This window comes from Eubalaena glacialis, chromosome X (assembly GCF_028564815.1).
Source record: "Eubalaena glacialis isolate mEubGla1 chromosome X, mEubGla1.1.hap2.+ XY, whole genome shotgun sequence".
NCBI classification, from domain to species: Eukaryota; Metazoa; Chordata; class Mammalia; order Artiodactyla; family Balaenidae; genus Eubalaena; species Eubalaena glacialis.
In genome coordinates, this window is record NC_083736.1 from 137,662,677 (window position 1) to 137,677,195 (window position 14,519).

Consider the following 14,519-nt stretch of genomic DNA (forward strand, 5'->3'; position numbering starts at 1 on the left):
GTGTTTGGGGTGAGGTGACTAGCTCCCTCTAAAACAGCTTGTATTCTGCAACCTTGCTAAACTCACTAGTTGATAGTAATAGCTCTTTTTATAAATCCCATGGGCCTTTCTACATATACAATCATTCTGTCTGTAAACAAAGGCACATTTACTTCTTCCTTTCCAATCGATGCATTTTAACTGATTTCTGTCATAATGGTTTGGATTTTCCTGCTTCTTTGCATGCCTGGTAAATTTAGATTGGATGCTAGGCATTATAAGATTTCCCTTGGGTGCTGGATGTTTTTCTATTCCTAAACTTATTCTTGAGCTTTGTTCTGGGATCCTATTAAGTTACTTGGAAACAGTTTGAACCTCTTGAGTCTTACTTTTTTAAGATTTGCTTTGTGGGACCAGAGCAGAGCTCAGTGTAGGATTAATTTAATTAACTGAAATCTTCAGTGTTCGAGAAGGCTATAGTTAGAAACAAGGACTCTTACGCACTATCAGAGTGGTGGTAAAATCTATCTGGACATTTGATTGGCATTTCCTATTAAATATTAAGATATGCATATCCTTTGACCCACCTTTGGGAATCTATCACAGAAAAACTCTTGTGTATGTGAACAAGGCAGAATTGACCACAGTGTTAATTACAGCGTTGTTTGTCATTGTGAAAAATTGGTAGAATGTACATCGACAGGGGAAACGTTCAGTAGATCACGGTAAGTCCGTCCTGGTGGTATAACATACGGCAGTCAGAGCAAAGTAGGTAGCTGGGAACTAATATGGAAAGAGATTAAAGCAAATTGCAGAATTCTGGGTATGGCATATTCCTGTTTTTCAAAACATTCTGACCATATGAACATGTGGGGAAAGGCAGAGTCACCACCTGGAAGGAGCCACCCCTGCTGTCAATGTCATCCATCACTGGGCATTAGGGAAGAAACCTTTCACTATTTAGATTTTAGATTTCCATGTTGTTTAAATATTTTCATAAGGAATTATTAGTTTTGAAATGTTTTTCCTTTGGAAAATAATAGTCTGCTCCATTTTTTCCCTTTAAAACCACTTACTTACAAACTTTATTTCAGCAAAGGTCTGTGTGGGAGGATTAGGAAGAGGACAGCCCGTTGAAGTGGATGTGGAACCCCAGAGTCAGGGGATGGAAGCTGATGGGAGGGCCAGTAGCAGGGCACATGCTCTATTACGAGAAGAATCTTTCCTAGTCTTGCTTTTTAAAAAAATAACCATTAGAAATGGATTTTGAATTTGATGCAAAGTCTGCACCACTGTAGAGGACATCTATGGGTTTTGTCACCCAGCTTCCGTTTCCATTCTCTTGGTACTGGTATCCTCATGTCACCCTAGAAAATCTCCCCTTTCCTTTTCTCTCGGCCATTATGGTTCTGATAGAGTTGACTTCACCTCTGATTCCAGGGGTGGGCATGTGGCTCAGGCCTGGCCAATCGGAGCACTGCTTCCCTGCGGCCGTGGTGATCCCATCCAACCAGTGACGCTTTTGGGGCTGCAGGAGGGCAGACTGGTAATGGACAGAGGGGAAGCTAGAGCAAGAAGAAGACACATCTCAGAGAACCAAATCCTGGATCCAGCCATGCCTGAAGACAGGAACTACCTCTGTACATTTCAGTTACACAGACCCAGAAATTCTCCCTTTGGCTTAAGCCAATGTGGATATTTTTGATTGTTTCTGTTCTACTTTTTTTCACTTGCAATAGCAAAGTCTTGACTATTAATGAATTGAGGGATCATAATTTTATGTATTTAACTACTGTGGTCTGAGGACTTGGCCCTCCTTTATTACTTAAAGGGAGAAATAGGCCTCTTTTCTTGTTAAGGGATTAGCTCCTTGCTGATCAACTCATATTGTGGTAGAAAAGGAGACAAATGAGTCAAAGGAGGGGAGGGACTGCAACGGGCAGCTGGAGGAAAGGGACAAGGAGAAGGACCATCCCTTTCCAGACAGGGCACCCAAAATTGGCCCAGAAGTGGGCCATATAGTGGATATGGAGAAGCCTGTGCCTTCCACATTATTATTATTACTTTTTAAATGCATGAGGTTTGTCATTTTTACTTATTTATTTATTTATTTATTTATTTATTTATTTTTGGCTGTGTTGGGTCTTCGTTTCTGTGCGAGGGCTTTCTCTAGTTGCGGAGAGCGGGGGCCACTCCTCATCGCGGTGCACGGGCCTCCCACTATCGCGGCCTCTCCTGTTGCGGAGCACAGGCTCCAGACGCGCAGGCTCAGTAGTTGTGGCTCACGGGCCCAGCCGCTCCGCGGCATGTGGGACCCTCCCAGACCAGGGCTCGAACTCATGTCCCCTGCACTGGCAGGCAGATTCTCAACCACTGCGCCACCAGGGAAGCCCTCCACATTATTTTTAGTAGCTGTATAATATTCCACAGAATGTGTATACCATAGTTATTTTAACCAATCTCTTGTACATAGGCCTTTAGGCTATTTATAATTTTTCAGTATCATAAACCATGCTGAAATTAATACCCTGGTACATTTGTCTTTGTGTAACGCATTATGTACAATAGGATTTTAGCAGGAGGGTTGTTGGGTCAAAGAGTAATCTCTTTTTAAAGTGTTTGATATGTATTACCAAGTTGCCCTCCAAAAAGTTTGCATCAATTTAACTCCAACCAATTGTGTATGAAAGTGTCCATTTTCTTACTTCCTACCCTGTATTAGCCTGCCATAATAAAATAATAATAAAGTACCACAGACTAGTTGGCTTAAACAGCAGAAATTTATTTTCTCATAGTTCTGGAGACTTGAAGTCCAAGATCAAGGTGCCAGCAGGTTGGTTTCTGGTGGGGCCTCCTCTTTGAGTTATAGACAGACACCTTCTCGCTGTGTCCTCACATGTCCTTTGTGTGTGTGTGTGTAGGGAGAGAAAGAGAGAGCTCTTTGGTGTCTTGTTCCTCTTCTTATAAGGACACCAGTCCTATTGGATTAGGTACCCACACTTATGACCTGATAAATATAACCTTAATTACCTCTTTAAAGTCCCTATCGCCAAATACTGTCACATTAGAGAATAGGATTTCAACATATGAATTAAGGGGGGATCCAATTCAGCCCATAATGCACACCAAGCAGGACATTTTCAATCTTTTAAATCTTTGCCCATATAGTAACCAAAATCATATCTCAATATTGTTTCACTTTCTTTTGATTTCTAAAATGGTTTAACAACTTTCATATGACACCTGGCCAGTGGTAACTCCTCTTCTGAGAACTGTCTTTTCATATCCTTTTTTTCTATTTTTAAATTGTAATAGTCATATTTTACTTGAGCGGTGAGTGCTCTTTATATGTTAAAGGTATCAAATCTTTGCTATAATTTGAAAATACTTTCCTTCCTCATTGCTTCATTTTAACTTTGGTCATAGTTCTTTTCTATATAGAAGGTTTTAAAACCCTTTTTAAATGTATTTAAGTGATCGATCTTTTCATTATGATTCTGTAGTTTATGTCCAATAGAAAGCCTTACCCACTGTAAAACTGTAAAATTTGTCACTCATAACATCTTCTAGTACTTCAAAATTTTAATCCACTAGGAATTTATTTGGGTGCAAAAAATGATATTGATCTAATTTTGTTTTGCCCCCAAAGGTTAGGTGTTGGAACGTTATTTATTGAATAATCCGTATTTCTCCACTGAGTTGAAATGTCATCGTCACCAAATTTTAACCCCCATCTTTGTTTATTCTTGCAATTTGTTCTTCCAGCTAATTTGGGTTGAGTGATCTGGGATGGCCTTTCTGAAGAAGTGACCTGAAGGATTCAGTACAGAAAGTTGGGATTGGGGAGGGAGAAGAAAGAGACAGAGAAAGACAGACAGACATTTGATTGGTTCAGCTTAAGTTGCCTTCCCAAGAATGCAGGGAGAAACATGAGGACAAGAAGGGGATGAGAGAGAGGAGATTAAAGCATCAATGGATTAGAGGACTGTTGAGTTGGGGATACTTGAACATTTGAGTTTTTCTATTTTTTACTATTATAAATAATGTTGCTGTGAATATTTTGTTTAAAAGGGTTGCATACACACATATGTGTAAATATACACAGTCCTAGTTTTAGTGATGAGAGAGTTTTCGGGTTGAGTTCATAATTTTGCAAGAACTATGCATTCCCGCATGACATACTTATCCAGGTCTCTGTAATTATAGCATATTACCTGGTTAGGGAATGAGGGAACATTACTCTACCATGTAGTAGAGTGAAGGATATGTGGAGAAAGGCCAAGATATGTGTCTGCAAAATTGATGTGCAAAATAAAAAACAAGTTCCATATTCTCACGGGAAGGTAGGGTTTATCAGCCAGGATGCCAGCAGTTGTGTCTAAGGGACCAAGCCAGAGATGTGACTGGAGAGAAAATGTAAAATTAAGAGTCAGAAGTCAGAGTAAAACCGAAATTGAAAGAGTACATAAAGAACAATGGTGAAATTACTTGGATTACACAAGTCAGAAGAAAGCTGGTCTAGATTTTACTTTTTACAGAACAATTAATTTCCAAAAGAATTAAACTTGAAATGGGAAAAAAATGAAAGCATACAATTAAATAGAAAATATGAAACCGTAAAAATGAAAGGAGAAAACATTGATGACATTTATGCATGATACAAAACCCCGAAGCCATGCATGAATAAATATGAATCAATGTCTGAACACAAAGAAATGTGAAACGTATTTATGGCAGAAAACACCGTGAAAGCATCAAATTGGGAATCAATTGGGATAATTCTTTATAAATCAGATAGTAAAAAAAGCAGGATACAAAGTGCAGAAGGCAAAAAAATAAAATAAAATCAATGTCTAATTACACAAAAATGTTAAACTCTGTTATGGAACAAAACACCACAAATAAGATGAAAAGACAAACAAGTTAGGAAAAAATCAGTGATACAAATAGTAAACTAAAGAAAATATCTTTACAATGTAAAAAAAAAAACCCAAAAAACTCTTAGAAATCAGTACATAAAAGACAAACAATCCAATAGGGAATTGTACAAATGACAAGAACATGGCATTCATGGAATAAGAATTATAAACAGCCAAATTGGTACTTGATATGATCTTATTTATGTAAAAAAAATATTGTAAATGCAGGTTAGCATATCCTAGGAAAAAATCTAGAAGAATACACATAAAACTGCTCATAGTGGTTAGTGCAGAGACATTATGAGAAAAAAATTTTTTAAATATATTTATTTATTTTTGGCTGCGTTTGGTCTTCATTGCTGTGCATTGTGCGAGCAGGGGCCACTCTTCGTTGCGGTGCACGGGCTTATTGCGGTGGCTTCTCTTGTTGCAGAGCATGGGCTCTAAGCGCGCGGGCTCAGTAGTTGTGGCACACGGGCTCAGTAGTTGTGGCTCACGGGCTTCAGTAGTTGTGGCTCACGGGCTCTAGAGCGCAGGCTCAGCAGTTGTGGCACACGGGCTTAGTTGCTCCGCGGCATGTGGAATCTTCCCAGACCAGGGCTCGAACCCGTGTCCCCTGCATTGGCAGGCAGACTCTCAACCACTGTGCCACCAGGGAAGCCCCCTATGAGAAATTTTAACTTTCTAATAATGCACCTTTATGTAAAGCATAAATGATTTTATTTCATTAAAATTTTTTTTAACCATTTAAAAAATTGGAGTATAGTTCGTTTACAGTGTTGTGTTAGTTTCAGGTGTATAGCAAAGTGATTCCATTACACACACACACACATATTGCTATATATATATATATATATATATATATATATTCTTTTTCAGATTCTTTTCCACTATAGGTTATTACAAGATATTGAATATAGTTCCCTGTACTATACAGTAGGTCCTTGTTGTTTACCTATTTTATATATAGTAGTGTGTACATGTTAATCCCAAACTCCTAATTTATCTCTCCCCCTCTCCCTCTGCTATCCTCTTTGGTAACCATAAGTTTGTCTTTTATGGCTGTGAGTCCATTTCTGTTTTGTAAATAAGTTCATTTATATCATTTTTTTAAAGACTCCACATATAATTGATATCATATGATATTTGTCTTTCTCTGTGTTCCTTCACTTAGTATGCTAATCTGTAGGTCCATCCATGTTGCTGCAAATGGCATTATTTCATTTTTTTTATGGCTGAGTAATATTCCATTGTATATGTTACCACATCTTCTTTTTATCTGTCAGTGGACAGTTAGGTCGTTTCCATGTCTTGGCTACTGTGAACAGTGCTGCTCTGAACATAGGGGTGCATGTATCTTTTTGAATCATAGTTTTGCCTGGATATATGCCCAGGAGTGGGATTGCTGGATCATATGGCAGTTCGATTTTTAGTTTTTTAAGGAACCTCCATACTGTTCTCCATAGTGGCTGCACCAATTTACATTCCCACCAACAGTGTAGGAGGGTTCCTTTTTCTCCACACCCTCTCCAGCATTTATTATTTGTAGACTTTTTTTTTTTTTTGGCTGTGTTGGGTCTCCATTGCTGTGTGTGGGCTTTCTCTAGTTGCGGCGGTCGGGGGTTACTCTTCGCTGCAGTGCGTGGGCTTCTCATTGAGGTGGCTTCTCTTGTTGCGGAGCACAGGCTCTAGGCGCACAGCTTCAGTAGTTGTGGCACGCGGGCTCAGTAGTTGTGGTTCGTGGGCTTGGTTGCTCTGTGGCATGTGGGATCTTTCTGGACCAGTGATTGAACCCGTGTCCCCTGCATTGACAGGCGGATTCTCAACCACTGCGCCGCTGGGGAAGTCCCTATTATTTGTAGACTTTTTAATGATGGCCATTCTGACCGGTGTGAGGTGATACCTCATTGTAGTTTTGATTTGCATTTCTCTAGTAATTAGCGATATTGAGCATCTTTTCATGTGCCTGTTGGCCATCTGCATGTCTTCTTTGGAGAAATGTCTACCTAAATGATTTTATAATAAGCATATATTGTAGTTGAAAAAAATAAAAAATCTCTAAGTGTCCAGAACTGTAAATACACAGTGATTCCAGTTTTGTTTCCCTGCTTTAAATACACATGCACATACATTTGTAGTTCAAAAAGAAACCTGAAGGAAACCATGAAAATGTTCACAGGGGTTCTCTGTAGGTGGTGAGATTGTGAAGGGTATTTTTTTTTGTCATTTTATGAGCTTCTGTAACTGCACAACTTATCCAGTGACTATGTTTTATTTCTATAAATACAAAAAACAATGTTTTAGAATAAAAAAATGCAACAGAAATATTTGATCTTTGCTAGAATGGAGGAAAACCTGGCACACAAAATAGGATTCACCAAATGGACCATCTACACTAAATTTCAGACTCCTATGTAGTTGGATTCACTCCCAAAGCATCAGGTATGTGCCAGCCGCACTGGAGGAGTGTGGCCTTGTTTCGCATATGCCGTAGACGATGGGGTTGAGCATGGGAGCGAGGACCACATACAGCACAGAAAGAACCTGGTCTCTCAAGCCAGAGTGTGCAGAGCTGGGAAGGATGCAGCGGAGGACTGAAGTGATGTAGAAAATACAGACCATGGTGATGTGAGCGCCACGGGTAGAAAAGGCTTTTCTTCGGCCCTCGGCAGAGTGAATCCTGAAAACCGCAGCGACAACATGTATATAGGAGATCACAACCAGGGCACAGGGTGCAAGAGCCACCAGAAAACTGAAGAAGAACAGGGCAAGTTCATTGGCCCACGTGGTGGAGCAAGAGAGTTTGAGCAGTGGAGGGAGGTCACAAAAGTAGTGGGTGATAAGGCAGGGTCCACAGAACTTGAGTAGAGCTGCAAGGATGGTGTGGGTGAGTGCATTGGTCAAAGCAAGCAGGCAGGAGATTGAAGCCAGTCCTGTCCGGGTCCTTTGGCCCATGAGGACTAGGTAGTGCAGTGGCTGGCAGATGGCTGCGTAGTGGTCATAGGCCATGGCTGTGAGCAGGAAGCACTCCCAGGGAGCCAGGAAGTGGAGAAAGAATATCTGGGTAAGACAAGCATGACAGGGCATGACCCGCACTGGTGCCAGCAGATGTACTAGAATCTGAGGCACCGTGTTGGACATATAGGCAGTATCCAGCAGCGAGAGGTTGGCCAGGAAGAAATACATGGGGGTGTGGAGTCGGAAGTTCCCAGCCACAGCCACTATGTAGACCAGCAGAAAGATGGCAAAGAGCAAATGCCTCAACTCCTCAGTGTCCCATTCCCCAGCTGCATGAAACCACGCACAGAAACTTGCACCTGTAGAGTCCAACTCAGAGTCAGATGAGGGTTTAAGTTTGGAGTTTCAATTTACAAAAGGGACTGGTGGTGAGGGACAGAGAAAAAGAAGGCAGGTTTCAGGCTTAAGGGAATAAAACTCAGAATTGGAAGAATGAAATTAGGCTCAGGAGACCAGCAGTAAAGTAGAGGCCAGGAGAATGGAAACCCCATCAGCCCTCACACCGAGGAGGTGCACAGACCTTGAAGTCACAGTGCATGCACATCCTATGAGAATATCAAAGTCAGTCCCTCAGAAACTTCTACCTGAATAAGTGGCCCTGCACCTTGTAATTACCTGAAATTGCCCCATCACCAACCCAACAGAACCCCTACTCAGGATCAGTGATGAGGTGAAGATCAGGTCCCTCCTTCTCTTGCGCTGAACCTTTCAGTGCCTCCCATCTCACTCAGAGTCAAAGCCAAAGTCCTCCTCATGGGCTAGCAGGCCCTCTGTGATATGCCCTCTCCTTTCCTCTCTGATCATCAGACAAGAGTTTCGTCAGCATCTTGTCCCATGTCACATCTTCAGACCTACCTACAGCAGCAAACATCCTTACCTATTTCCTGCCTTGGCGGAAGAGGGCTCTGCCCTTCTATCCAAGGCTAACTTCTCCAGCTGCTCTTCATCTCAGTACTTGGCAATCCTTTTACATGTGAATGTACTAAATGCCACTAAATTGTTTACTTTAAAAGGGTTTATTTTATGGTATGTCAATTTTGCCACAATAAAGAAGAAAGCAAATTAAAGACTTTTTTCAGACATATAAAAGCTGAATTATTGTCAGCAGAAAACCTGCACTACAAGAAATGTTAAAGACAGTTCTCCTCAAGGAAGGATGACACCAGATGGAAATTTGGATCTACATGAATAAATGATGAGTTCCAGAAATGGAAAATATGTAGGTAAATATAAATTTTTCTCATTTTAATATCTCTTTCAATCATAGAAAATTGTTTAAGCAAAAATATTAACAGCATAGTGTGCGGTTTATAACCAATGTAGAAATAAAATGTATGACAACAATAGTACAAAGGACATGAGTGGGTAATTGGAAGTATATTGTTGTAATGTTCTTACATGATATGTGGAATGATTTTAAACCATTTGAAGGTAGTCAGTAATAAGGTAAAATGCGTATTAGAAACCCTAGATCTAAAAAAAGGTATAGTGAGGATAAAATTGAATTCTAAAATTTATTCAATCTAAAAGAAGTCATGAAAAGATGGAACGAGGAACACAGAACACATGGGACAAACAGAAAATAAAGTGCAGGCTGGTAGATTTAAACTGAACCATATCACTAGTTACATTAATGGTAAATGGTCTTCAGTTAAAAAAATGCTTCAGTTAAAAAGCAGAGATTGTCAAAGTGGATAAAAAGGCAAAACAAAACATATGCTAAGCATAAGAAACCCACTTTAAACATAAAGATATAGGTCTGGTAACAGTAAAAAGATGTCTGAAGACATACCATGCAAACTCAAATAATAAGAAAGTTTGAGTAGCTATATTAATAGCAGGCAGAGTAGACTTTACGATAAGGAATATGATGGGATGGAGGACATTTGCTAATGATAAAGGGATTATTTCATGAAGAAGTCATAATAACAAAGCTTCAAAATGTATGAAACAAAACTCACAGAAAAGAAAGGAGAAGTAAAGTAGCAATCAAGAGGAAACTTATCTTAAGTAACAGAACGATATTGCAGAAAATCAGACATAGAAGAGCAAATTTTAATTTTAAATTTAACCTAAATAAGCAGTAGGAAAGAAATAATGAAGAGCAGATATGAATAAAATGTAAAATGAACAAATAAATGATAGAGAAAAATCCATGAAACTGAAAGCTTTTAAAAATACCAATAAAATTGATAAAAACTGTAACCAGGGAATGTTAGGAAAAATATTTGTGAATAAATTTGCCAATTTAGATGAGATGGACAAATTCCTTGAATGACACAAATCACCAAAACTAACTCAAGAAGAAGTGGAAAACCTGAATATCCCTAAATCTATGAAAGAAATGGAACAGAAAACTCCAGGCCCATATGACTTTACTAGTGGCACACAATCTTATACAAACTCTTTCAGAAAGTAGAGGAGGGGAAACACTTCTCAAATCATTTTATGAGGTCAGCATTACAAAATACCCAAACCAGATGAAGACGTTGCAAGAAAAGAAAACCATAGACCAGTATCCTTCATTAACTTACACACAAAAAACTTAATTAAATATTAGCAAGTTTAATCCAGCAATATATAAAGAGGACGATCCATTACGACCAAGTGAGATTTATCCCAAGAATGAAAGATAGGGTTTGCATTGAAAAATCAATCAAGAGTTAGTCATCATATCAACAAAATAAAGGAGAAAAACCATGTGATCATTTCAATAGATGCAGAAAAAGCATTTGACAACATTCAACAACCACTATGATAAAAACTCTCAGAAAACTAGGACTAGAAAGAAACTTTCTTAATCTGATAAAGGCAATCTACAAAAATCCTACAGCTAAAATGATAATGGAGGAAAATATAATTCCCCGCCCCTGAATTTGAGAATAAGGTATGGATGTCCACCACTTTTATTAAGTATTGTCCTGGAAATCCTAGGCAGTGCACTAGACAAGAAAGAGAAATAAAAGTTATACAGATTGGAAAAAATAGAATTCTCTTTATTCAGAGATGACATGTTTGTGTATGTAGAAAATCCTAAGCAATCTACAAAGAAAGAAACGTGAAATTTAAAAATCACTATCATTTATAATAGTATCCTAAAACATGAAATACTTAGTGATGCATTTAATAAAATACATGCAAAACATTTACAGTGAAAACTAAAACCTATTAATAAGAGAACTTAAAAGCTATATTAATGGAGAAATGTATCATGTTCATGGATTGGAAGACCCAGTATTTTTTTTTTTTTTACTCACAAAAATTTAACGTTTGAAGATTTCCATCAAAAAGCAAGATTACACATAGACAAAAATTAGTAAAGCAAACAAATAGAAAATTTGTGAGCAGAGGAAAGAAAAGTAGTACATATGGCAAAATATTCAATCCCACAAGTTACTTATAAAATGATAATTAAAATAGCAAGTGAATACCATTTTATAACTAGTAAATTAGATGTACTAAAATTAACAGCCAGGCTTCCCTGGTGGTGCAGTGGTTGAGAATCTGCCTGCCAATCCAGGGGACACGGGTTCAAGCTCTGGTCTGGGAAGATCCCACATGCCGTGGAGCGACTAGGCCCGTGAGCCACAATTACTGAGCCTGCGCGTCTGGAGCCCGTGCTCCGCAACGAGAGGCCGCGATAGTGAGAGGCCCACGCACCACGATGAAGAGTGGCCCCCACTTGCCGCAACTAGAGAAAGCCCTCGCACAGAAACGAAGACCCAACACAGTCATAAATAAATAAATAAATAAATAAAAATTTAAAAAATGTACTGATAATATGCTTTAAAAAAAAAAATTAACACCCAGTGCTGACTAGGTTGTAGTCAATGGGTATACTATATTGGTGACAGTGTGAATTGATGTAATTCTTTTTGGCAAAAAATTTACAATACATTTGAAAAGAAACATACATCTATTGCATGTGATACTGGACATCCTGTAACTCAGCATCTACAGCTTTGTCTCCTTCTCCTCCGACAGTGGACAGAAATAATTCCATATTCAATCTTTCCAAGGTGCCCCACAGTATCAGTTACCTGGGTGTTATCTGACATCCTCAGATACATATGAGGATGAAGGATGAGAAATATTAAACCCAGGCCCAGGAAGTATGAGTATATATTAGGAAAAGGATACCACAAAGAAACGAAGACTCAAGTATTAAGAAGAAATTTGGGGGCTTCCCTGGTGGCGCAGTGGTTAAGAAGCCGGCTGCCAATGCAGGGAACACGGGTTCGAGCCCTGGTCCGGGAAGATCCCACGTGCCGCGGAGCAACTAAGCCCGTGCGCCACAACTACTGAGCCTGCGTGTCACAACTACTGAAGCCCACGAGCCACAACTACTGAAGCCCTTGCGCCTAGAGCCTGTGCTCCGCAACAAGAGAAACCACCGCAATGAGAAGCCCGCGCACCGCAACGAAGAGTAGCCCCGGCTCGCCGCAACTAGAGAAAGCGCGCGCGCAGCAACGAAGACCCAAAGCAGCCAAAAATAAATTAATTAATTAATTTTAAAAAAAGAATATATATTTAAAATATCCTGCTGGTCATCAAGAAGATAACAGCAATACCAATTTTTTTTGGAAATGGGCGAAGGATATTAATAGGCTAGTTACAGAAAAGGAAGCCCCCAAAGGTCGCAAGGATATAGTAGGAGTGCAGACGGGTACAGCCATAGCAGAGAGCAGCGTGGCGCGACTGAATCCAATGACGTCTGCCCATCCCTAAAGCCCAGCAATTCTGCTCCTGGGAACTTGCCACTGGTCCCCTTAATGGGTATGTATGAGGATGTCCATCAGGTATTTTTCGCGGAGGCGGGAGTCAGAGCCCCCTAGACGTCCCACTGACCCTCCTTCTGCCCTTATTTCAGACCCTCAGGTGGGTCTGGTTAATTCATGAGTTTCCTCTTGTGATATGGACGACAGCAGAAGCCAACATGCTAGACCCTTGCTCAGTACATTCTCTGGGCTTTTCCCGCACATGTCCAACCAGTGTCCACGCCTACTCACTACCTACCCATGTGAGTCCGGTTCTGCACTGATGGTTTTTTTTTCTTTTTCCAGTGATGATGATTAAAACCTATTTGCTAAACCTAAAACTAAAAAACTATAAGGATGTCTGCTCATGGCTCCCGCTCTGCAACTCCCACAGGGGAACCTGGGACAGAGAGCTCATTGAGTCTTCCGTAAGTGACTGTGAGGCTTTAATTCCCACTTGGCTTTCGTACAAGACCGCGGCTCGGCCTCCCTAGTCAGTCGGCTGTGGTGGGAGTGGGTACAGCGTGGAGATCAGCAGATGCAGGGCCCCTGCTGCGTCTGGAGAGCCAGTGTTAAAGCTTCACCAGTGCAGCACTGGCAGCCCGGGCGAGGGCGCCTGCTGAGTGAGCGTCCACCTCGGGGCAGCCTCTGGGGCCGAGGGCAGGGCTGCGGAAGGACGGTGACCAGCCCAGCAGGTGGAGGAGTGGCCTGGAAACAGCCGAGAGGAAGCCAGACCGGCCCGTGTCACCTCCTGGCCCTGGGACGCGAGGGGCCGGGCCGGCCCCGGGGGCACCTGTGAGGCCTTGGCTGGCGCATCTCTCAGGACAGCTGACGTGGATCAGCTCTCCGGCAGGAAAGATGCTGTTTCTGGGTTCGGTCAGGTAAGTCAGTGGCTCCCCGCTAAGAGTACTCACGGGAACCTAGCCCGGGTTAGCTGAGCAGCGCTGGCCTATGGCCTGAGCGTCCAGTCCCTCCCCCTCCCCCTCCCCCAGCTCACCCATGGAAGCCCTAACCCCCCCACGGGATGGACTCTGGAGGCGGGCCTTTGGGAGGTAATAGGGTCTGCACGAGGTCATGCGGGTGGCGCCTCCATGATGGGGTCAGTGAAGACGCCCACCAGCCCTGACCTCCCCAGTCGGCGGAGACCCCGCTGCTTGGAGGTCCTACGCTTCCCCTGCTGTTTGCGGTTTACTCTGGGCTTTACCGGGGGGCAGGGTCGGAGGGCTATGGGGGTGGGTGGGTGGCCCTTATTGCCTGGAGCAGATGGTTTGGGAGACGGGTCAAGGCCTTGGGAACGGAAAGGCGGCGTTCCCGTCTCGGTGGTGACTCCGTGGGCACTTGGCGCCGGCCCCACGCCGCGCGGCCCCGGACAGGAGGGGCCGGTCTGCGCAGGCGCATCCGGGGCGCCCGAAAGGAGCGGGGCTTCACGCCGGAGCTGAGTCTGTGCAGCCCGACGGGGCCTCCGGGGCGGCCCGTGAGGGGCAGGGCGGCAGCCAATCCGGTGCCAGGAGGCGTCGTCAGGGGTGTCTGCGCAGGCGCCCGGGGCGTCCCGGGGCCGAAGGGGCGGGGCCGCGTGAGGCGCTCAGGCTCTCCTCGGCTTTTAGAGGGACGCGCGGCGGCCATGCAGGCCCCGGGGGACGACAGCGCTGCAGGCGCAGGGGGCCGAGGTGGCCAGCAAAGCTCCGGAACTCCTGGTTGCCAGAGTAGATCAGGTAGCCCTGAAGGCGAGGGTGTTCCCCGGCGCCCGGAAGCCCGGCGTGGGCCTGGCCGAGGAGGAGCAGCGATGGGAGGCGCTGCTGCAGGCCCCCAGGGTGGGCGGGCGTCACGTGCCCTAAGACGTGGTGGA

The 14,519-nt window shown here is 42.7% G+C and overlaps 1 protein-coding gene across 1 annotated transcript; it reads right to left on the reverse strand.

Moving 5' to 3' along the window:
• Positions 1-7,322: 7,322 nt before the first annotated feature.
• LOC133081957 (olfactory receptor 3A1-like) lies at positions 7,323-8,787 on the reverse strand. The gene is made up of 2 exons (XM_061178263.1): positions 8,772-8,787; positions 7,323-8,215 (listed from the first exon to the last, which is right to left on the reverse strand). Exons 1-2 carry the CDS (start codon positions 8,785-8,787, stop codon positions 7,323-7,325), a joined length of 909 nt encoding a protein of 302 aa, XP_061034246.1.
• Between the last annotated feature and the right edge of the window lie 5,732 nt (positions 8,788-14,519).